General features: G+C 44.4%; 1 protein-coding gene across 6 annotated transcripts in view; it reads right to left on the reverse strand.

Moving 5' to 3' along the window:
- The window catches only part of TLE1 (TLE family member 1, transcriptional corepressor), an 89,307-nt gene that overhangs the window by 45,290 nt on the left and 18,819 nt on the right, over positions 1–25,198 (reverse strand). For 4 of the 6 annotated variants that reach the window (XM_035030360.1, XM_035030364.1, XM_035030359.1 and 1 more), the window contains 2 exons: positions 14,328–14,390; positions 12,796–12,900 (listed from right to left, as the gene is read on the reverse strand). In XM_035030360.1, the coding sequence (XP_034886251.1) occupies positions 12,796–12,900; positions 14,328–14,390 (168 nt within the window). The remainder of the gene's footprint in view (positions 1–12,795; positions 12,901–14,327; positions 14,391–25,198) is intronic. The other 2 variants (XM_035030362.1, XM_035030361.1) reach the window with 1 other exon arrangement.

Below are 25,198 nucleotides of genomic sequence, written 5' to 3' on the forward strand. Positions count from 1 at the left end.
GGGGAGGAGGAAGAGATGAGAGGATGGGGAAGAGGGAGAGAAAGAGGTGAGAGTGGAAAGAGAGGAAGAAGGGGAGGAGATGAGAGAGGAAGGGGAGGAGGAAGCGATGAGAGAAAGGGGAGGAGGTGAGAGTGGAAGGAGCAGAGGATGAGGGTGGAGGTAGCAACAACATCCAGGGGGAGAAGTACCCACAGTGGAGGAAACACAACAGGAGGTTCAACAAACACATGACAGGAACAAAGAGACAAAGGGAGGAAAGGGGAAAAAATGTGATTAGCATTTTCAGTTCATCAAAAGCTTCCATCTATACAGTTATCTTTCCCCATCTTCCCAAAATATAATTCGAGATCTATCTACACTGCCTCTTTCTGGCATGAGTCATGCCCGCAGAGTATGGCTACTGATGAGCAGCCAGCCAGGCTAGCACTCCCGTGTTAGATCCATCTCTAAGCACCTCCGGGGATGAAGTCCAGTATGTCCCCAAATGCAAGACTCTTCCTGATTTCAGGAAGGTTAAAGCGGGGGAGGCACAGATGTGCACCCTACAAACCAGTAACTCTACTCTTCTCCACTAGTCACCAGTTACAAGTTGACTCTGTTTCTCCAATATTCTTGTGCTAACTTACCACGATGGTATGATGCGGTGTAACCAAAATACTACCTTAAATTAACGGAAAGCTGAAGAAAGATCTAGCGTCTCTTAGGCAAGCCCCTTCCCCTCACAGGTACCCCTGTGTCCTTATTTCACTGAGGCCTCACAGACCTAGGAGGAAGCACGGACACTCCCATTTCACAGAAGGAACCAAGGCGCAGGGCATCAAGGAATCTGCCGAGGTTCTCCGACTGGGGGGGGGGGGTGTCACGTAGAAATGATCCTCATGGCTGCACTCGGGTCACCATCCCACCACACACAGAGGGAGGCCCTGGGGGCCACGCTGTGATAGCTCAGCCGTAGCCTGAGACTGTGTTTATCGCTTCTCTTCTCCTGAGCCCCACACCCCAAACCCATCTCTTCCATGTCACAGAGGGAAACACTGAGACCCAGAGAGGCCGTGACAAAGAACCCCCAGTGTGGGACTCTCCCCACAGTGACCCACATCCCCACTCCCAAATGCCTTTGCCTCTATCCCTTAACCCATTCCAGAAGTTAGAAATCTGTTCACACTAAAAAGTACCGTTGCTTTCATATATTATATTGAAGAGCATGTTGTAGTAAATGAAAAAGTATCCAAGAAATGGCCCCTGAGCCATAAATCTGGCCACATTTCAGCTGTCCAACATAAAACTCGTTTTTGATGAGACAGTAAAAACGATTAAAGCTCAATTTCTAAGGTGTAATGTTAGAAAATTCTTAAGATTCTGATTTGTGCTCACTTCCCTGGGACTCAATTACTCGTTTATTTATTATCCCCTTGCGTGTACTGAATATATTAAATCTTACGCCAGATCTTCAGTAATTTCTACCCAGACCACTGATCTTTAATTGAATCCTAAACATGCTTCCCACCCTCGAGAGAAAATAGCATCTTAAAGCCAGAAATCTGTGTCTACAGTCAGTTTACAGTAAATTTTCAACCACTCCTGGCACCTTCTAAAAAAAAATCTTCAGGAGCCAACCTTCTCTTGAAATTCCCCTTCCCCTTCTTTCTAAGGGGGGAGCACAGGGCTAAGCAGAGGAAAAGTGGAAAGGGGGAGAAAGAGGTCAGAGAGGCCAGCATTAATAGTATTCTTGGCAAGTATTTATAAACTCCTCATTCACCATCTGAGATCATAATAACAATTTCTTTACACCTAAAATCACCTTCCTGTCATCCCAAAGACACTGATTCTTGCTCTGTCACCTTTTAAGAGCTTGGCAAGAGCAAGAAATAAAACTGGAGAGGCCGGGAGCGGCATCATGGTCCACTAGGCATGCTCATTAGCACTTAATTAGGAACTAGACACCTGCCATAAGAAATGTGCTCGGAGAAGGATGAGGAACAGGTCTGCCCTACCAGCAATTGCTATCATTACTTAGAGAAGAAGAGCTATGTCCGGCTTCTGGGGGGGAAATGCAATGATGCATACACAAGCAAGTGCAACGGGGTAATTAAGCACGGCGCGGATTACAAGATGAGAGAAGCCAAGCAGAGGGGAAGGGATTTAACTACTGGGTGGGGGACACCACCCTTTCACCCCTCCCTGCACACCCCGCTCTCCCAAAAGTCCAGAACAGAGTCACCAAGGGACTTTTCCAGGGGTGTGATTTTATGTCACGGCAAAGGCATACTCAGGCAAATGCCTGGATACATGAGAAGGAAAGTAGAGCTTTTCTGCCAAATCCAAGTTGGTTCTTAGAAAGATGAACTAGAAAGCGTTCTACAATATATTACTGAAAAGAGAAACTAGCTTATATAATAAAAGGGCTTCGCCACAGCTGCGAAGTAGACCACGTGATTAAACCCCACAGTTAGGCTGAGAACTATCAACAGGGATGTCTGGGGGTGCCTGGGTGGCTCAGTCGTTAAGCGTCTGCCTTTGGCTCAGGTCATGATCCTAGGGTCCTGGGATCAAGCCCTGAGTTGGGCTCCCTGCTCAATGGGGAGCCTGATTCTCCCTCTCTCTCTGCTGCTCCCCATGTCTGTGCTCTCTCTCGCTCTCTCTCCCGCTGTCAAATAAATAAAATCTTGAAAAAAAACAAAAAAACAAAAACAGGGACGTCCAACAGCTGTAACTGGCTCTGGGAAACTCCCACCTCTACCCAGCTCTGGTTTCCTAGGATCCTTGAAGAAAGCTCACTATCCGTTATTAGAGGCAACCAAGTTTCTCCATCCCTTGCTCGGTCCTTTTGAAAGCTGCTCCTGCTTCTTCTTTTTATTTTTATTGCTATATTTTATTTTTTTGAGAGAGAACATGGGGTGGGGGGCAGAGGGAGAGGGAGGGAAAATCTTAAGCAGGCTCCATGCCCAGCACGGAGCCCCACTCAGGGTTCAATCTCACGACCCCTGAGATCATGACCTGAGCCAAAATCAAGAGTCAGACGCTTAACCAACTGAGCCACCCAGGTGCCCCAAGCTTTTTTTTTTTTTTAAAGCAAAATCCTACCAAACTGGAAAGAGTAGTAAGCACTGAGAGCATGGATCACAAGTACTAAAGATGCTGTAGACCCAGGAACATGGATACTGCAGCCTCACGCTCTACTTCTCATCCTGACAGGCAGCGTGCCTACATACCCCCCGGCCACTGTCTGGCCTCAGCTCAGAACACTCCCAAGGCAGGAAGGGTGGGCATCGTGGATCCCATTTCACAGAGCAGAGACTGGCTTGCCGCGGGGCTCACAGCCAGAACAAGGAGAGCAAACCTTTTATTCCCTAGAACAGCCTTTCTCCTGTGACCCCAGCAGCCCAGCCATGTTCACGAGGAGTTAGCCTGAGCTTTCCCAAGCATGGGGAAGGAAGAGGGCGCTCTCCTTCTCCAGTGAAGACCTCACTGTCTTTCCCTTCCCAGGTAAGGGGAGGCTCCTGAGGGCGTAGAATACCACACATGCTGAGACACTCCACCTTTACCATGCAGCCCTAACGGAGGTGACAGATGGAAATTTGTTCTTAGATTCGTGCCTCATGAGTCCCACCTCTCTAATCCCCACTTCCCAATATTCTGCGCCCCTATATCTGAAAAAGGATGATCTCTTTAACTCCGGCTCTCTTCCAAGGAAGCATATAAAGAAGAATCAAGCCCAAACAGTGACAGCTTATATGGCTACTCTCAGAAGATGCTTAACAAATAGTGTCATATCTGAGATACACACACACACACACACACACACGGGAATGAATAGAGGGCCCGTATCCACCAGAGTAAACAACTCCACACAGACAGCCCACCTGTTCCACGTGTGTTTGGAAGGACATTTTCTCTCAACAAGGCTTACCTGAGACAATCCGGGGCCTGGCACCTTCCCCAAAAGGGGGAAAAAAAAATGAATGCTATTTTAAAAATGTATTTTGGAACAAAAGAGGTACTGACATTGCTATACAGCCAGCAAAACCTCAAAAAAACCCAATGGCTCTACCAACTGGGGAATCTGCACGCAATGGTCCTCCACAGACCCAAACCTGCACAGATCAATGGGGAAACTCAGATGTTTCTCAATGGGACAGCGAGGGTGGGAAAATCCCAACCTTCTACCTCCTCGTTACCTTCCACTAATTAGTAGACTTTTTTAAAATGAATGCTTGCAGATTTATATTGCACAGGACTCACAGGCAAAACAGTTTGTAAAGCTATAGGAAAAGGCATTTTTGATGAGCAATGGTGGTTTTTAGCATTGCAGGTGGTTTCTCAGATGACCAGTGGTTCTCAAATAGCAATTTTGACACCCCCCCCCCTTTTTCCACCCTGGGGACATGTGGCAATGTCTAGAGACATTTATGGTTGTCACACCTGGGAGGATGGGGGGAGGGACTATGTATGGATGCTATTAAACATCCTACAATGCATAAGACAGCCCCCCGTCACAGAGAATTAACAAGCCCCAAATGTCAATAGTGCTGAGGCTGAATGTTTTTACCCGAGATCTAAGCTGGAATTCTGTCCCATTACATCAGAATTCATGTTCTTATACAGCAAGCAACCTGACAAACTGTTGCTTAAAAACTAAAAATGCTTTCCAACACTCAATTGTTCACTGTCCCTTCATCGCCATCAAGTACCTTGTCACAACTCAAAAGACAAGCATCTGCTTCCCAGAGTGGACTCCACTGACAATTTTAAAATAAAACAAACAACAACAAAAAGCTCACATTTCGTCAAACGACTTTAAAAAGCTACACTGGAAACGTCCACGTATCGGTGTTTTGCGCCTCCAAGGTGGTCGCAGAAAGGTTTCGCTGTTGACAGAAGGAGAGACATGCACTCGCTCTTACCCAAACAGTGTGGACAGGCTGGGAGTGAGACAAGGAAAACAAACACCAAACCCTGAGTTAATGATAATGAAAACCCATGACTAAAGTCACCTCATCCATGTCAAACAACAGCGCCGCATTCAGAATTTTAATTCGTGTTTTACCTAGTGCAGCCTGGGTCAATTATGTTACTATAATGAAATTGACTTTGCTGTTTACATTCAGAGCTTTAACGTAACGGCGTCATGGTTTCCACACTTGTGTTTCTAAAACACGTGCTTTATCGCCACTGAGCTGCCTATACAACGGGAACGGACACCCAAAAGGAAAACGAAGGCCAACACCCCCCTTAACCTCACCAGATGCTAAGCTCTTTATCACCGACCACAGAATCAACTTGAATTTCAGAAATCTACCCTGCTCTCTAACCTTAGGGAAAACCATGTCACACAGATCACAAACTGAACCCAACCAGAACTGAAACCATGCCCCCAAAATAGCATCTCTCATGCCTTTAAAAGCATGCCAGTAAGTGACATTTATAGCATTTGGTATTTAAACACTTCTAAAGGGGGAAAAAATGTGAAAAGTAGCATTTGTTCCCAGTTCTCTCCAAATCACTCTTCCTCGATTTCTGCTATTTCCCTGTTCTTTAAAACACTCCGCTCTTACCTGGGGAGACTGCAGAAGGAGAAAATTGGCATGCTACAGTAAACGAGCCGGGAAAGTGCGGAAGAGCCATGTGGGAGCAGAAACGTCAAGGACACTACTATAGTAGTTATCTGAAAACCTCCCATTATGTGAATGGCCTCTCTCGTGAAGAGTGGCAAGGGTGATAAACAGGCAGAAAGTGCTTACTGGGGCCAAGAATTCTCAAGCCACTTGAACATAGTTTAAAAAAACAAACAAACAACAACAACAATCCACTGAAAGGCCCCATCTCCATGCAGGAGCATACAGAAAATGACACCCAGAGACAAAACTGATGGCCTGTATGGAGGCAGGCACCAGGATGAAGGCCTATAACTCTAAAAAAAGACCTGAACTCATCTTTACTCTTTCTGCATTGCAGCGAATCCACAAAGGCCAACTCCTCCTGCGTCATCACTGACGTCCTTGCTCGTCTCGCCTGCCCCGGATGACAGTGACAGCAGTGACAATGATCAGAGCGCTGGACTGAAAGGCCTGAATCAGATGAAGTTTTAAAAAGCCATGTTGATTTAGGCAGATCCACTTCTAAAGCCAAGGACGGTTTTGATGAAAAGATGCTCAACATCATTAGCCGGCAGGGAAACCTACAAATCTAAACAACGAACATCACACCCACTGGAACGGCTAGGCTCAAAAAGATGGACGATAACAAGTGCTGGAGAAGATGCTGAGAAAGTGGAATTCTCATCCATTACTTTGGAAAACAGTCTAGCAGCTGCTCAAAGTGTTAAACAGAGTTATCACACGACCCTGCAAGGACACTCGTAGGTTCAGTCGAGAGAAAAGAAAACAGGTCCACACCACATATACACAACGTTCACTGCAGCATTATTCATAAACAGCCAAAAGGTTTGGAAACAACCTCAATGTCCATCAGCCGGTGACTGGATTAATAAAGGTGGTGTATTAATACAATGCAATATTATTCATCAATAAGGACTGAAGTACATGCTACATGAACAAATCTTGAGAACTCTATGCAAAGTGAAAGAACCTCACCACAAAAGGCCACATGTTAGCGGATTCCTTTTACACAAAATTCCTTTTACACAAAATGAACACGCAAACCCACAGAGACAGAAAGATCGGTGGTTGCAGGGACTGGGGGGCACTGGGAGGCAAGGGGGGTGACTGCTAATGGATATGGGGTTTCTTTTTGGAGTGATAAAAATGTTCTAGAATGTGTGGTGATGGTTGCACAAGTTTGTGAATATACCAAAACCCCCTGATTCATATGCTTTGGGAGGGCGAATTTTATGGTATGTAAATTATGCATCAATTTAAAAAAATGCATAGGTCTAACTCTTAAAATGGGGTGCTCTACTTTCTACTCTGAAAAGAGACAAAATAGGATAATGTCTCCTTCCAAGGAACGAAGTACAAATCATATAAATATATGCGGGGAAATTAAAAAGTGAACAATGCCTCAACAAGTTTTCTAGCAACTAAAAAACCACGCTGACTATTCAGAAGAACCCAGACATTGAAGCCAAGCCCTGCAGAGATACCTACCTGTACTCTCAGTAAAAAATTTAACTTGAACCCAAGGAGAAGGAGGATACACACCAGACTTTGCAATATTGCTCCTTCTCCTTGGAAAATTAATAGAAGGGCTGGACTACTGGAATTTAGGAGGAGGGTAGATCACTAAATATAAGTTAGTAGAGCCAGAATATGGATGCTAGTTGTAGCCTGGTCATTTTCTGCTCTTGGTAGCAGGCAAGGCATTATTCTCCGAGGGCGAATTTGTTTTATAAAGAAATTTACAGCTGGGTTATTGATGGGCTTTCCAGGGATTAACTGCATACTCATAAGAATAAGAGGCTAACCTCATCCTCTTAAACTTCACACACTACAATCCAATAGATAGCTGACAGCTACAGCCTGAGGAGAAAAATAATCCAACATTTTGCTAATCTTTAAACCAATCATCTCATGCAACAATGGGGAGCCTTTAGGTCTACAACTCAATCTCTTAAGGACAGGAAGCGTCCTTCTACAGACAAATCAGGAGTTTGTACTCACAGCCATCCCCTACACAAACATAGATAGACACCACAAAAGCCCCGAGACCTCTTTTATTTTATACTAAGTTGTTTTAAAGCATACAGAATTTTAAGTTCACCTATGAAGCAGGGATATAAACATCTGACCAATAACTGGAGGCCCAAAGGCCTTGACAGAAGTTCTTCTGTTCACAGGAAATTAAGTCAGACTCGGTCCGACCAAATGAGAACGGAAAAACAAGGTGGCCGACACTAACCCAAATGTTTTGAGTTCCTGATGTTCACAGGCATTGCTATGAGCAACTGCTCAAATTTTCTTACATCCAACAGTCAGCACTGGGACAGCTGTCAAAAATCAGGCATTCTGTGGTATGGGAAGGACAATCCCCACTGGTCATCTGGCTATCTCTTCTCTCTCTTCTTCCAATTCCATCACAATGATCTGTGCAACCCCTCAGGGCCAGCAAAGGCCTTGTTCCCCTTTCTCCTAAGTAAGGACGCCAACGATGTCTTATCCTCACTTCTGCTTCTCAATTTTCTCTCCACCTGCTCCCAAAACTTAACTTTCCCCCCTCTGTTTTGAACCTTACGTCTGTTGATCAAGTTAAATAGCCAAGGCTTCTTCACTGCTACATCCTAAGTAAAAGCCATTCGCGCATGACAACTGAGTGGCAGGAGCAGAGCATCTGGATGGGTCTAATCTCAAACACTGACATCCACGTAACCACTAGAAAAGACTAAAGGGGAAGTGACCCGCTGCTCGGAGCCACCACCCCTCACACGAAACTTGGCCAACTGGACCCACAGATCTGCCTCAGGCACTTAGAGAAACAAGGTAGACAGAACCACAGTTCAAGGAGTCAGGACCATGCTGGGTAAAGGCTGCCAGCCAAGGTCCTATCCCCACAAAAGCCATGCAGGGTAGATGGTATTATCCATCTGCAGATGGAGACACTCAAAGAGGTTAACTGGTTGTATGGGGTCGCAAAGCTACCAAGTGTCCTACTCAAGTCCATCTGACCCTAGACCCATGCTTTACCTTTGTGCAAGGTAAAACACAAGGCAAACGCTCTTAGAAAGACGAGCACATGGGGCTCCTGGGTGGCTCAGTTGTTAAGCGTCTGCCTTCGGCTCAGGTCATGACCCCAGGGTCCTGGGATCGAGCCCCGCATCGGGCTCCCTGCTAGGCAGGAGGCCTGCTTCTCCCTCTCCCACTTCCCCTGCTTGTGTTCCCTCTCTCGTTGTGTCTCTCTCTGTCAAACAAATAAATAAAATCTTTATTAAAAAAAAAGAAAAAGAAAGAAAGATGAGCACAAAGCACCATGAAGCTGGGCAGCCAGTACTTGGATACAAGTGGACATCCAATTATGCAATTTTTCTTTTTAAATTACACTCAGCCAATCATATTTTACCTTTAAGCAAAAAGCAACCATCTTTCTTTGGGGGTGGAGAAACACTGGCTGAGAAAAAGTACAAGGGAACTTCCTGGGGTGAAGGAGAGAATCGGCACCCCAAAAGTAGTGTGGGTTACAGGGTGTGTGCTCATGCCAAAGTGATCATCCTATATATTTAAGATTGGTGCAATTCACAACATGGAAATTATACCTCAATTCTAAAAAAAAAAAAAAAAAGCCTGTGTGTACAAATACATACGTATCTATATCTATATGATCTGTATTAACTACATGTGATATAAACCCACTAAAACATAACACTAATTATCTGGAAGCCCAATCTCAACTAAAATCAATTATTATCATAGCAAGTAGAAGAAAGTTCTTAGTTCCAAGCTCCCTCAAATAATACAGGGGAAAGTGATCTCGAAGAGTCCTTCAATCGTTTTCCCTTTGTGGAATGGAAGATATCGACCATTCCACAAAGTGTTGTCATCTATTTTGTTTTGAGCATTTTTAATAGAATTCCAAATTGGGGGAAAAAAAAATCTTTGAGGAATTCTGCTTACATCACTGAGGCAGTACTGATGTAAGGAATAAATTAAAAAAAATTAAAAATTAAGGTCTCCAGTAAGTTCCCTTCCCACACAAACCTGTTTTCTAAAGCACAAGTGAGCTGTGTGTCACACCAAATAAACCCTATACCTATTAAGATTTCTGCATTATTACTCTTTGTATTGCTACAAGAACATAACACATTTAATAGCAAAAAAGTTAATAAAAAGCAAAATTCAAAAAGTAGGGTTGCAGTTATTATTCTGCCAATTATCAAATCTGCTATCCATCACAACTGTTTAAAAGAAGTGCCCCACGAAAAGTAACTATTTCAACAGTTTTTCCAAATATCAAGTATCTAAGAAGCTTATCTTTCTGAAATACCAGTAATCTATATAAGTTGAAGGCAGGTGGTGTCTGGAATGGAAAAGGTTTAAAATTCAGTATTTTCTGTCAGGTAGGAGAACTAAGTTCCCCATGCTGGTGAGAAATGGGCATCATTAGTTCACTCAACGCAGACGGAAAAAAAGAGAACCTCCCTTCCTCCTCTAAGACCAATCCACAGTCCCAGGACACAAGCTGAGCCCACCTTAGCAGCGTTGGCGTCCTTGAGAAGATTTCACGTTTTCCAGGTCTGCTAAAGAGAAACGTCTTTAGCCCTGCCAAGCAAGCAATAAGCCCCTTGACTGTACCTTAAAGGGAAGGAGAATGTTTTGGCTCCTTTGCATTTTAAAGGCTACTCTTTCATGATCTTTCACACTTGTAATAGATGTCTAAACCGTTAAATTACTATTTCTTTTCTTAGCCCGAAAGTCGATGCAGACGAAGAGCGTGGCCTCTCCTATTGTTCTTCGTCCTGAGCCGGCCCCTGAGTGATACTGACAGCAGCTATCAAGCGGGGGCTGCATTTACTCTGCACAGCTGCTGCCTGTAGGAACAGACAGCCTGCCGGAGCCTCCTCCCCTCTGGGGAGACAGGTTGACACACTGCATGTTCAATGAAGGGGTGCAAAGGTCCACTGAATTGTCAACTCAATTTTATGCTACTTCAATTTTCCAGGACGCGCACAATTCCTTTCGAGCAAAAATCAAGCATATGCCAGAGCATGAAACTTACAGTGCAGGATAATTATTGATCACTACAAACTTTCAAAGAGCCTTCTGACATAAATTAATAGACTGAGCCAAAAATTTACAATTAGGAAAACCGCACATGCTAGTAGGCTGAAGACATGCAATTGGCGTTAAGTCTTGTGCTCGGGGCCCAATTCCCTGATTTGGGTTATTGTTGCTAGCTATCAGAGCTAATCTGCCTTTATAATCTCAACAACATGTTTCCTGGATGAAAGCCATTCATAAAATTAGTGATTCATCTGCCCTTCTCAAGCGACCTGCCACTTTCATCTTCTGATTCAGTTCAAAAGGAGTCTTACCTATAAACATCTGGTTAATACAATTTCCTCCTTTCTAATGTGTGGGACTGGACAGGGCCTTAGGGAATTTACGGGCACGAGGTTCACCATCGAGAAAGGATATGTAAAAATCTAGAGACTATCAGAAAACAAACATGTTCCACAAAGTGTAACTGGGTACTTGAAAACTGCTTTGCATATGTTTCTCTTTAATCAAAACAGGCTTTTCCATCCTCATTCATTTGGGTTAAAAAATTTCTGTGCTTGAGCTACAAGTACAATTTGCTATTAGTCTTTGCTAATCAAACACGGTACATGCAAAAGTACCAGTGAATATTTGATTTGATCTCTGAAATAAAGCAATTCATTACACAAGAAAAGGGTACAGAAAGCAGCCGACAAATGCAGATGTAATTGTGTTTTTTGTTGAATGTGATTAGAGAACCCACTAAGTAACAGTCAAAAATGTGATCTAAGGGTGGAGGGGGGAGAAAGGCAGAGCCTGGGTCTGGGGGGAAGAGGAGGAGGGGAGAATTGTTTATGCAGAGCTAAGCTGTCAAGTGTAATAAAGCAGCTTGAATAAAATTTAAGCTGAAAATCCACTGAAGCTCCCCATTTCAGGGAGGAAAAAGCTATTAAAAGGAAATGAAGGTCACCCTCCCACTTTATTTCACCTAATTGACTGCCAATAGCTTACCACAGGCAACCCGACTGCAGATCGGCAATTGAGAAACTGATGAAAGGAGAGTTTTCAAGCTGAGGCTCATTCTTTAATCCTCCTCGGCTCTTATGTTTTTTCTCCATCTCCAGTTGGGATGTAATTTTAAACCCTGATGGATTAACTGGTTCCATTGTCTGTGGCCGTCATTGGACTATGGCACTCTTAATCCATACAGCAGCATGTCTAATTATCATTACAAAGTGTCTGAGGGAACTATAAAGACCAGCAGGGCATCTTCTCACAAGCAATTAACATAAATTGATAAATGAGTGATTTGAATCCGCTCAAGGCACTCACATATGAATAAAATCAGAAAGGATGGTCCCTTGTTTCAGCTACTTCTTTGGCTTAGTCTGGAAGGGCAGAAAACATGAGAACGGTCCCGGGGTCCCCAGGCCTGCAGTGGCGAGGGCAAACTCAGGGGGATGTGGTGGGGGGACGGGTGGGGGACGGGTGGGGGACGAGATGGAACACTGGGCTCATTAATGCAGAGCAAATGACCTGTGATTGACAACCAGTCGTCGGCGTGGAGCACTAACTGAACTCAAGGCAGGAGAGCAGAAACCTGGTGAAAGGCTAGAGAGCACTGGGGCAGACAATTATCACTTCTTCAACGGCAAGAGAGCGCTCTTTCCATTGGGGTGCCACTTAAAAATTCATGCAAGAGGCACAAGGAAGAGAAAGAGCAAACAGTTCTTTGGGTCTAACACCCCAGAAAGCAAAAGGCAAAAGCAAAGATGGCTAAAGGAAAGGATCATGCTGAGACATGTCTTGACCTCCCTGCAATCCAAAGTTGTAATAAGCCCGAAGTAAGGAAAGTATTTAAAACTCTAACCTGGAGCTTTTTACTTGACTAAGAGAGCAAGGGTGGTTTAAGTGTCAGGGTATGAACTGTATCTATTTTCCCACTGAATAGTAGATCTATTTTTCTTCCCCTCCTAAAAATGTTTCTATCACTTTGCTCATGCTCATCTGTCTTCCCCTACACACCTCGCATACCTGAGCCCTCCTCCCCCACCCTTACCGACAAGCCAACGTTAAGCCTACAGGACATTATATATACAGATAGATTAAGCCATCAAATTAATAAGAAATGAAAGCTGGTTATACACACTGTAGGAGGTAGACCTGGTAGGCCACGTACCCCGATGATGGCATTCAACTCTGCCATGGTCACCTGCTTGGCACGCTCGACAGCCTGGGCCACCTGTTGTTGATGCTTTGAAAATAAGGAGAAGAAAAAGTGTTAGCAAGGAAGCCAAAGAATTTCACTGTACCTTCCAAAAACAACAACAACAACAAAAATATAAAAGCATATGCAATGCAGATTCAAGCAGAATATGGGGATTTAAATGGGAAGTTTCTCAAGCACGGATTATTTCACAGAACACATGTACAGCAGGAAAAGGAAAACAGAGGACAGGGCTTCCCTTATTTCTAACCAACACTAGTTCCCACTTAACTTCTGATGGGAATTTTGGGGTTGGAATGATAGAAAAGTCAAAGAAGACGTCAAAACTGGTAACTGGAAGCCTTAGAAAATCACTGTTATTAGGGATTTGGAAGATGACCCAGGTTTGCAAAAAGGGTTTGCTGTTAAGTTTGAGCAGGTAAAGTTGACAGCCAGTTTAAAATCCCCATTTCTATACTTAAAATTTAAACATTCAATCTTTGATTACTTCTCTGGTCAACAAATCTTAACCCGCCAGTAGTTTTGGGGGATTCCGCTCCTTCTTTAGCCTTAAGATTTTTTATCTTCCTGAGAGGAAAAGGAAGGATTCCCCACCCCCGCCCAACTCTTAGTTCACAGGCTGGAAACACTCTGCATGTCTCCCAACTCCACTCACAAATAAAAACAAAGTCACATCTTTGCTTTGGGAGGCATGAGACTGTAGCAGAAACCAGTATTACTAAAGTCTAACAACACCATTCCAAAGGTCAACACATCTAAACTGTATCAATGAATAGACGTTACACTGGAAAAGGCAGAGAGGATTCCTGCTATCCACTCTGGAGCAGCAGATTCCAACAGGAACAGACACCCAATATTCTAGCTGTGGGTCCCAGTAAGCTTTTCACTGTCTCAAGATACATGCATCCTGTACACACTGAACACACAGTTTATCATTTACTAGCTTGTATCCAAAAGTAAACTTGAAGGCAAAACTAAACTATATTGGTTTTGAGTCCATTTCACAGATTACTCATATAAAGAGCTTTTCCCACGCAGACCTGACTTGATGTACAGGGACAAATGAAACACCTGCTTCCATGGTCAAGTCAACCCTGATGGAACCATTTTTAAAATACAGTACAGGAAAAGCTCTCTAGAAGGACACTTGAATCATCAGTAGCTTCCCAAGCTTATACTACTCCTCAAAGAAAAGCAAAGCTTTACGTTGAATCATCATTTTGCAGTCTTCCATGGGGAAAAAAAAAAATTAATTTGAGGTTGAGCTATCCACACTACGTTTACAGTGTGCCCTCAGCTCTGTTAGATGGGATAGCAGGGGGTTCACTCACTTCAGCTGTAGCAGATGTTCTTCACACTTGTTCCTTGTGATAAAATTAACATCTTAAAACTAGCTAATTTGCAAACAGAGAAGCAACATAATTGCACTTTAACAGCTGAACAGTTTTACTTACTTCCTGAGACAGAAATGGGATGACTTGTGCACAAATTGTATTCAATCTCTTGGCGATTTCAGTCTATAAAGACAAAGCCATATAAATGTTTAGTATACTTCATAATCAGTTCAGAAAGATAAAACATCATACCCAACACTTTAGCCCTCCACTACCTCACTCTTGAGGGCATAAAATTGCTTTCCCAAGCTATGTTGCTAATATTTATCTTGAGCTAAACAGTAGATATTAATCCCACCTGCAAAGTAAGACATAATCGCATGCTTTATTGGTCACTTAAAGGAAAGATAATGGGCAGTTTAATTGAGTCAGAAAATCTACATGGTTTAAGACTATATGATCCTTTAACCTGGTGAGTGCAAACCCCCTCGTATGCTTCTTCAATTATGGTGTACTACCGCATTTTTATGTCGTTATAGCAAGTTCATTCCAACTGGTGTCAGAAGCCAATGGGGCAGGGGCACCAACAAACTCGGTCTAGCCTTCAAGATAAGGTCAAAAGTGAGAGAGCAGAAGAAAGGAGCCCACGGGACCACCTTTCTGCTTGTCCCAACTCTTACACAACTCAAATGGGACTTTAACATCAGTAGCCTTCACGGAGTCTCACTATTTCAACAGGCCAAGAAAACATTGCTGAAACAGAACCCATGTCCAGCATGAGGGTCAAATCGAGATGTGCTGGGTTATCTGTCGAGTTTCACCACAATGCGGCATCAGCAAGCACCTTGCTGAGAGAGTCCCATGGGTCAGCAGAAGGTCACAAATAATGTCCTGAGTCTGTGGCCCAGGCTTTTGTAAAGAAAGTAGGAGAGGTCCCTGCTCAGTTCCAAATCCACAGCATTCCCTCTGCTGCAAGGGACAAACTGGCCAAGGGAGGCAACAAAGAGTGCTCTGCTTCCAGCCTAGGGTAGAATCCACCTGCCCACCCGGCCTCCAATCTCCTCCTGCAATGCAAAGCAGCTCTGCTTTCCTCTAACTCTGAAGAACCAGTTCTGCTTAAAAAAAAAAAAAGTCATCTGAAGAGTCCTAGCCTTGACCTTATTTATTTCATCATTTTCTGTCAATGCTTACTAATGCCACCTCTATTACTGAATTAGGCAATGAAAAGGAACATGAAGAGAAGAAAATTATGAAGCGTACAGACCATGCCCTTGAGAAACAGAATAGAATAAGTAAGATGAAGTAGAAAACTCACAAACTGTATAATCAAGTACATTAAAAAGAGCTGCCTTCGTCTTCCAAGACAATCCTAGTTAACTGAGCAACAAGGCCTTTGGTTTGAAGGGATGGGATTTAGGCCAAACCAACTCAATTCTCCCTGACCACCAATGAGATAGGGTTTCAGATCTCACCTTGGAAGAAAGGGGGAAATGACTGGTACAGAGAGCAAAACCATGACCTTGCTTTACCCAGCGGAGCAACAGATCTATGCAAAAAAGGTGCAGCTGTACCAGGTGCGAAAACAGAACTGTGTCAGCCCCACCCAGCTCATTTGATCAAAGCCACACACTCAAGCTAACTCAAGGTCATGGCTCTCCTCGAAAGTATGGGCAGGCTTCCCCTTACTTTGCACAGGAATATATATTTGAGTACACGTATAGGAGTAGGGATGCCCTTTGTGGACTTGTAGGTCCTTATTCCTTACTCCCTACCTACCGTACATTCCAACACCATTCTGTACTTTCCCCTTCTCCAAAATTCACATTTAAGGTCCACTTTTAAAGAGGATATATATATGCTCACTTTGAGCATACACAGGCACACAACGAGATATATACACAGAAATATAAAAGAAAGTCAAAAGAAACTTAAGTCTATCATCCAGGGATAACCACAAGTAAGATTTTGGTGATTCTGGAAAGGATCATTCCACACTCTCAATGCATACATGCGTACAAGCCCAGAGTAGAAAGATATATTTCCTACACCAAGGGGTCCCATTATATACATGGCTTTTCTATACTATGTTATTTCCACCCAAAACTGTATTATGGATACCCTCCCACTCAATAAATACAAAGGTGAATAAGAACATCATTCCACTATACAAGCATAGTGGTGGTTAAGCACTCCTGATATCAGTGGATATTTATGCTTCATCTAATTTTCCACAATTACAAACTCTGTGTCGAATAGCCCTCTACATAGATCTCTAAAAGGAATCGCTAGAAGTGAAACTGCTAGGTCAAAGGGTATAAGGGTATACATGTTTTACCCTGTAATGCATGCTGATAAACTGCCCAGCAGAGAAGGTTACCAATTTACAGTATCACCCATCTATGAGGGGGCTTGCTCTCCTACCCAATGTCAATACGGGGTTTTGTTGACCTTTTTTTTTTTTAATCTCTATCCACCTAATAGATTAAAACAATGATCTCATTTTTATTTGCATTACTTAGATTCTTCCTGAAGCTAACTAAACATCTTTCCACATATTTACTGGTCCACTATTTTCCCTTCCTTTATTTTTCCCTTGGTATTTATTCACTGTCTTTTTGTCATAGTTCTTTCCATATGACAAATATCAACACTTTCCATAGCTTTTCCAGCTTGCCACTTGTCTTTCGACCTTGCTTACTATGGATTTATTGCCAGGAGTAACTTTAAATTTTTATGTGGTCATTTGCTAAAGAATATTTTTCCTATGTTCCTGGCTTTCGGGTCAGGGTTAGAACACCCCAAAATCATAAACGCCATTCTTAATTCTCTTCCTAGTGCTGCTAATGGAATTTATTTTGGTTTAAGAAGAAAAGATCATCTCTTTAATTAGTAATAATAATGATACGTGTTATTACATAGGATGGCTTCGAGGTAGAACTTAACTGTCAGGGTCGGTTAAGACCCATAAACCTTTAATAATATCAAAGTTCCTAAAAACAAAATAAAAGAAGTACAGATTAAAGCATAGGCAATATAAATCAGGTGAGAGTAAGTAAGAATGAAACAGAAGAAGAAGGTTAAAGATCAAAGCTCAGACCGATGAAGAGACATCAAAAGCCATACCATCTGTCCTGGGAATTCTCAATAAATGGTCTGGAGAAAGAATGGAAATAAGAGCAACATAGGAGGCTGTTATCCCAGCTGTCTCCCCCGCCCTCTGCCAGGTCTCTAAGCCCTCATCCTAAACTAGCCTCCAACAAGTGACCCTGATTTGGGGCCACAAAGCTAAATTCAGACCTCACCTCTGGTTTACCGGGAAATTCTCCAAGCTGCCCTGATTCTCGCTAATGACAGTATACCTACCCTCCTGCAGCGTGAGGATGCAACTTGTTTCCCTGACAGTGCCTTATGAGCTCGAAAACATCACCGCCATCCCAGGAGGGTTTCATAAACATTTTCCCCAGCCCTGAAAATAGTGTGGATGGCAGCATAAAAACTGACAATAATTCTTAAGTATTATCTCTTGCTTCAGTGCAAGGATATTCTGGTCAGATCTTTAATTCAGCACAAATTAACAAGCAATAGTTTGCCACCTGGGCTTCTGACCACAGAGTTTGCAAGCAGGTTCAATGGGACATTTGACCCGGCTTAAGCAGGTATTAAGAAAGTTCTCAGACTCTTTTAAGACTGCCTTCTACCTGCTCGGAAGGCTGGACAACTCCAGTGGAAAAACAAATGAACAAAAAACCCAAAGCAAACCGTATTTTCCACCCAGAAATCATTCTCCTGCCCAAAGCTGCAGATACATTCGGTACCTGCTAATAGTCACGACACTTATAAATAAATTTTCCCTGTGCCTGTATTTAGGACACCACATAAAGCAACAACGTTAAGGCGTTCGAGAGCTTTCCCCAAACCAGATCTGCCAAAGCAACTTCATGCCCAGAAACTTAACCAGCAGGTGAAAGGCCCCAGCATCAAGCCTTACTTCATGGATAGCCACCACACACTGGGGGAGCAGGAAGTAGGAATCCAGATTACCTGCCCAGAACAATCTGCTGTTTTCCTTGTCAATGCCAACTCCCTTCATTGATTCGCTTATGATAACAGGGCTGGCCCTGATAATCCAAAAACTTGGGTTTGCATCTCAGCGGATTAGCACTAGGTGTCCTCAGGGAAGTCACTTCAACTGCTGGGCCCCAGGTCTCTGCCAATCGCTTAGTCAGAATCAAGGGAGCAACTATGTCAATTACAGCTACACTATTACAAAGTGCTAGACTCCTACCCTGACCCTTCAAGGCCTTCCTCAAATCCACTTAGAAGCTGCCCCGTAACACAAACACTTCTCTAGGCCCTTCATGATCCTACTGTCATTTAGCAAAGGAAGCCTGTATGTTTAAAATCACATTTACAGAGGGACTCCTGGGTGGCTCAGTCAGTTAAGCGTCTGCCTTCCGATCAGGACATGATCCCGGGGTTCTGGGATCGAGTCCCGCCCATATCAGGCTCCTTGCTCAATGGGGAGCCTTCTTCTCCCTCTGCCTGCCGCTCCCCCTGCTTGTGCTCACATGCGCTAATAAATAAAATCTTAAAAAAATAAAATCACGTTTACATAAAGCTTCCGGCCAGCTTCCTAACAGCTTCTGGCATTAAAGTCTTCTCCACGCAAGACGGGAAGCATGACGGCAAGACTCCTTCTGAACGCGGACACAGCTCCTCACCAGACCTGCCCCACTAACACTGACCGCACGACGGCACACATTCAACACTTTCAAAGGAATGCTTCGAGGAACTAAGATGGAATCCCCACACACCCTAAACTCAGTGACCAAGATACAACCAGATAAGCTGTTCCTCAATAGCGTCTGAATAAGACTATTTACAGGAAGAAATCCTATCTTAGGAGGCATGAGATTCATGTGCATGGATATTTTAACTGAGCTCAATATGGTCAAATACCTCCAAGGCCAGCGAGGAACCAAATCCTGGCGTTTTCTCCAGGGCTCCTAAAGAGAACACATGTCCTTCCGGGCATGTGAACTTGAAGTTTTAGGATTTTATGATTCCTAAGAGCTCAGCTCTCCACCTTTTCATACTCCTTACACCTTGTCTAATTACTAGACTGAAGAGCCCACCCCCCCACGTCTGCCCACTTCGCCATTACACGCAGAGTAATATATAATGAGTGCTGTCTGAAGCTCAAACGGGGCAAAGACTGCTCAAGAGTAATTGCCCACGGGTCTCAAAGCAATCCAGTGGCACCTTGCCCAAAGTCAGCTTAGGGAGCGGAAACTCCACCACCATTAAATTGCAAATTGATGGCTCATAAAAAATGCTGCTTGTGCTGAGGGCTGGCAAACTGATCTTTTGGTTTCCTTGAACCAAGCGGGAAGCCAAGAGAAAAACTCAGTGGAGTGTTGGTAAGAAGTGTCTGGCAACAGATAAACGGGCAAGAACGTGAAAAACAAAGCATACAAAAAAAGGAAATAATCTCTAAATCCCTTCTTTTTTTTGTGAAGATTTTATTTATTTGACAGAGAGAGAGAGAGAGAGCGAGAGCAGGAACACAAGCAGGGGGAGTGGGAGAGGGAGAAGCAGGCTTCCCGCCGAGCAGGGAGCCCGATGTGGGGCTCCATCCCAGGACCCTGGAATCATGACCTGAGCCGAAGGCAGACGCTTAATGACTGAGCCACCCAGACGCCCCTCTCTAAATCCCTTCTGACTAGAAGTCTGAGTCTATGAAAGGACAGCCTGAAATACAGGGGAAAAAAAAAAGTTTAACCTCACCGACAACCAAATAAAATGCAAATTTTGCTGTATGTAAGGAGGGTCATTCCACACCAGTTAAGTTCGTTTATTTAAAAAAAAAAGAAAAAAGAAGAAAATTAATAAAATCCAACAATGATGAGTCCTCTGGGAAGCTGGAACAATCATACATTACCGATGACAGAGTACATTGGCACAGTCGTCTTGGGAAGAACCGGGCAATGTGTTTCAAGAGCATGAAATTATTCAAACCCTTCGGTAAGGCCTCCCACAGCTAAGAATGTATCCTAGGGAAACGGGTGCGAAGAAAAGCATTCCAGGCATGAAGCTGTTCACTGCAGCACTCGTTTCAAAGCAAAAGAGAAAAAGCCAGGTAAAGATGTAATAGCAGCTCCACACATCACAACCACCTGCAGAGCTTTTGAAAAACTTAACATTCCGGGGCGCCTGGGTGGCTCAGATGGTTAAGCGTCTGCCTTCGGCTCAGGTCGTGATCCCAGGGTCCTGGGATCGAGTCCCGCATCGGGCTCCCTGCTCTGCGGGGAGCCTGCTTCTCCCTCTCTCACTCCCCCTGCTTGTGTTCCCTCTCTTGCTGTGTCTCTCTCTGTCAAATAAATAAATAAAATCTTTAAAAAAGAGAGAGAGAGAGAGGGCGCCTGGGTGGCTCAGTCGTTAAGCGTCTGCCTTCGGCTCAGGTCACGATCCCAGGGTCCTGGGATCGAGCCCCACATCGGGCTCCTGGCTCAGCCGGGAGCCTGCTTCTCCCTCTCCCTCTGCCTCTCCCACTGCTCATGCTCTCTCTCACTCTCTGTATCTCTGTGTCTCAAATGAATAAATAAAATCTTTAAAAAAAAAAAAGAAAAACTTAACATTTGCCCTCCTGAGAAATCAGTTGTCTAAGACTAGGAGAATGGTTAAATACACGACTACATCAACCCAAAGGCTATGGCCAGTAACCATTAAGGTGATACTTATGGATAATGATGCTTAAATGGCTAACCCATTTACTAGACAGAGCAGGAGGGGAAGAACAAAGATGTGGTGTTAGTGTGCCTGTTTTTTTTTTTTTTAAACATACGCGTGTGGCCAAACACTGACATTTGATACCCAAAATAAAAACAGTGATTATGCTGGGGTGGCAGGGTTATCTGTAACTTTTTTTTCCCCCTCCAGTGACCTCGGGAACACCACCCAGGATTGACTGTTTAAATGTATGATGGCACAGGGAAGGGAGAAAAGGGTAGTCAGGCCCACCATGCCCGTGATTGACGGTGGCGCCGGGTCATGACAATGCCGGCAAAGCCTGAAACCCTTTGGGTGCTCAGCCCTCTGGCAATCCTCTTACCACACTCGGAGAAACCGACGCCGAAAGGAAATGATTTGCCCAGGATCATAAAGCAAGATTAGAAGCCACTTCCTCTGCCTGCTCCTTTCTCGAGGAAGTGGCACTGGGAGATGGGGCCAAGCTCAAAGCCAGAAACAAAGATGATGAACTTCAGCCTTGTCTGCAGGACCGTGGCAGCACAGAGTCAAGAGCATGTCATCCCTCTGCCGACAACAGTACCCCAAGAAGCGGCCCCCGTCTGCCGGTAACATGGCAGAGGTGCTTTGCAAGGCAGAGGAGGAGTTTTATAATGGACCTCGGTTATAAATTGCCAACAAATAAAGAGCAGCCACCCAACTCACCGCACTTTCATCCTCCCCTTCACAGGCAGAGAGAATTCATGCATCAGCCCTAACATCAGACAATCCAGCGCCCCAGGAAAGCAAAATCCACAAAAGCACATCCACAGAATACATCTCTAGATCCTAAAGATGACATCGGATATACCTAAGAAAAATCCAGGATGGGGCACCTGGGTGGCTCAGTTGGTTAAGCGACTGCCTTTGGCTCAGGTCATGATCCTGGAGTCCCAGGATCGAGTCCTGCATCGGGCTCCCTGCTCAGCAGGGAGTCTGCTTCTCCCTCTGACCCTCCCCCTTCTCATGTGCTCTCTCTCATTCTCTCTCTCAAATAAATAAATAAAATCTTTAAAAAAAAAAAAAAAGAAAAATCCATGATGTTTGAATAAAAACTGCATGCCTAAAATGATCTATGCAAAGCACTGTAAATAATCTCCCAATACTCTCCCCTGCCCTTTAGAGGAGGGGAAAGGTTCCCTGCCTAGAGACTTTCTTCAGAAGGTCGGCTTTTCACCAGCCTGTCTCCCATGATGGCGCCTTGCTTCACCAGCACATTCACAAAAAGGTAATTTTATCTTAAATTCTAATGCATCAGGGGCGCCTGGGTGGCTCAGTCGTTAAGCGTCTGCCTTTGGCTCAGGTCATGATCCCAGGGTCCTGGGATCAAACCCCGCATCGGGCTCCCTGCTCAGCGGGAGGCCTGCTTCTCCCTCTCCCACTCCCCCTGCTTGTGTTCACTCTCTCACTGTGTCTCTCTCTGTCAAATAAATAAATAAAATATTAAAAAAAAAATTCTAATGCATCAGAGTAGCTTTCTGTTTAAAATACAGTTATGTCGATAAAGGACTAACCACATTTTGGGGAAATCCAAATGAAAAGGGCTTGGCGTCTCTCTGAGGTTTTAATGGTTTATTGAGGTTGTGAGTGGTTTTCAAACTTAAGGGTGCAGCGGGATCCCATGAATGGGAAGGCTGGGCCCCACTCCCAGAGTTTCGGAGTCAAGAGGTCTGCAACCCAAGCATCTGCATTTCTAACAAGTTCCCAGGTGATTTGCAACTCTTGAACCGGGGACCCCACTTTGAGAACTGCAGGCTCTGCCAAGACAGTGGCAGCATCTACTGCTTAGCACGCATACCAGGTCCTCGGACGCCTCATCAACCAGCACAGGTGCCCAGTGAGAAGGGCCTGAAAGGTTAGGAAAACCCACCTGGGGTCAGAAACAAGCAGGCGGGGAGGTCAGCCCTGCCTCTCCTCCAAAGCTTGGCCACAAGCCATGGCGCCCTTCTCTGCCCATTTTTTATAAAACAAGACCACGGCAGGAACAGAGCCCAGGGGGTACAGGAACACATTTGCCTACTGTGGGAAACCTCAAACAATATTCATTTAAATGATTCCATCCCTGGCAATGTAGTCTAGCCCCTTCTTCAACCCTATGATTAAAACAAAACAAAGAGTACCAGATGACAGAAACCCTTTAGTGGCTCAATTAATCAGAACAGAAGTCACCAATTACTGGCAGATAATAACTTTTATGTCCTACCTCCCCCTCATTTGGCAGCTCCTACCGTGTTCTAAACCTGAGCCCTTTCCAACTGGGCGCAGACTCCATCCTGTCCCTGCTATGCAGACTCGCGGCTTCTCTGAAAACAGGGAGGGGTTAAAAGGAAGAAGGGGGAGAAAAAACAACAACAACAACAACAATCCTGCTGAAGGCTGCCGGGGTGGAGAGCAACACTAATTGCTCCCATTCTCTGGCTCCTCACGAGGCAGATTGCAGGGGCCTGCATCTCCGGAGAAAGCTCTCGTATCTTCGCGGCAGCTCTCAGCAGAGCAACTCAAGTGCCCTTAATTGTTTATGTTCTTAATGCAGAGCCTCTTGAATGCATTCATTTTTAATAGCAGGCTTGAGTGTGGGGCCCATCAAAGAATGACAAAGCAACTCTACTCATTGGTTCTCTGTCCTGCGATGATGGTCTTTTGATGTATTTGCAAATGACAAGCTTGGCAGGCCCCACTTGAGGGCTGCCCTCTTTTTTTTTTTTTAAGGATTCAGTTGCATTTTCCAAGATGAAGTTGAGTCTGCATCGCTGTGTATTTGTGTAAAATTCTCCCCCTTCAGTTCCTTCTAATTAGTGACTTAAATGTTTTGACCCAACTGTTGCCAAGCAGAGCATTTGGGCTTTAATTTGTCATTTTGGTAAAGAAGCATCCTTGACAAAAGCATCGCAGCTGTTTCAGGGCCCAAATAGCACATTTCCATTATTCAGAAACCCTTGTTACAGAGTTTAGCAAGTGCTGTTCACATGAAATCCTACCAACTTGTCCCAGGATGGAAAAAACCAGCTTTTGGTGGCCTTAAAGGAAAATGCAGTTACTTACGCCACAGAAGGTTTTCAAGACACTCTGTGGGGTGAATCACAGAGCACAACCATGAAGTCACCACCTATTGTTCTCGGAATGGAAAGCGAACAAGCCTCTCCTGGAACACACCCAGAGCAAGCCTACACCTTTCACCCTCTTCACAGGTCTTAGTCATTAGGGAGCTCATGAGAAATTAGATAATATCATACAATAGCAGGATGAGTGGGAGGAAAAGCAGACTACATCATCCTGGCACAAAGGCTAAAATTACAATCAGAAAAATAAAATATGCCCACGTAAAGACAAAGACTGCATGGGAATATGCAAAAATCCAGTTACCACTGAAAACCAGGTTTATGAGACTGTTTCTTTTCAAAATTTGTATAAATTTACAACATTTACTTTTCACTGTAGCTACCTTTTAGACCTGTGTTACCTGTCTTCGGTTGGTACTGACATCTAACCGTCAACAATGACTATCTCCACATCTTACATCATGACACAGCAAACAAGCAGTGCATACTACCCATAAAGAACTAGTTATCATTAGCTTTAACATTAACCATTGCCTCGCTCCCCGCATTTTGTTGGGAGATCACTGGATAAACAGTTGGGTGTGAGTATTTCCCTAACAGGTCCATAGCCAATCCATATAGTGGGAGAGGAAATTCCTGCCTGGGGTGACCATGAGCCAGGGGTGCCCTTATTTTATTTTATTATCTTATTTCATTTCATTTCATTTTTTTTTTTTTACAGATGTATTTATTCGAGAGAGCGAGAATGAGAGAGAGCACATGAGGGGGGGAGGGTCAGAGGGAGAAGCAGGCCTCTCGCTGAGCAGGGAGCCTGATGTGGGACTCGATCGAGGGACTCCAGGATCATGACCTGAGCTGAAGGCAGTCGCTTAACCAACTGAGCCACCCAGGCGCCCCTCATTTCATTTTTGAGAGCAAGCGAGAACACATGCATGTGCACACGAGGGGGTCGGGGGAGGGGCTGAGGGAGAGGGAGAATCTGAAGCAGGCTCCACGCCCAGCTCCGAGCCTGACACAGGGTTCGATTTCACAACCCTGAGATCGTGACCTGAGCCAAAACCAGGAGTTGGACGTTTACCCAACTGAGCCACCCAGGCGCCCCAAGGGTTCCCTAATTTTAAAAGCATGCCGCAGCTGAATCACGCA

The sequence above is a fragment of the Mirounga leonina genome, unplaced genomic scaffold (assembly GCF_011800145.1).
Source record: "Mirounga leonina isolate KUSES-001 unplaced genomic scaffold, KU_Mleo_1.0 Mir_363, whole genome shotgun sequence".
Classification (NCBI taxonomy): Eukaryota; Metazoa; Chordata; class Mammalia; order Carnivora; family Phocidae; genus Mirounga; species Mirounga leonina.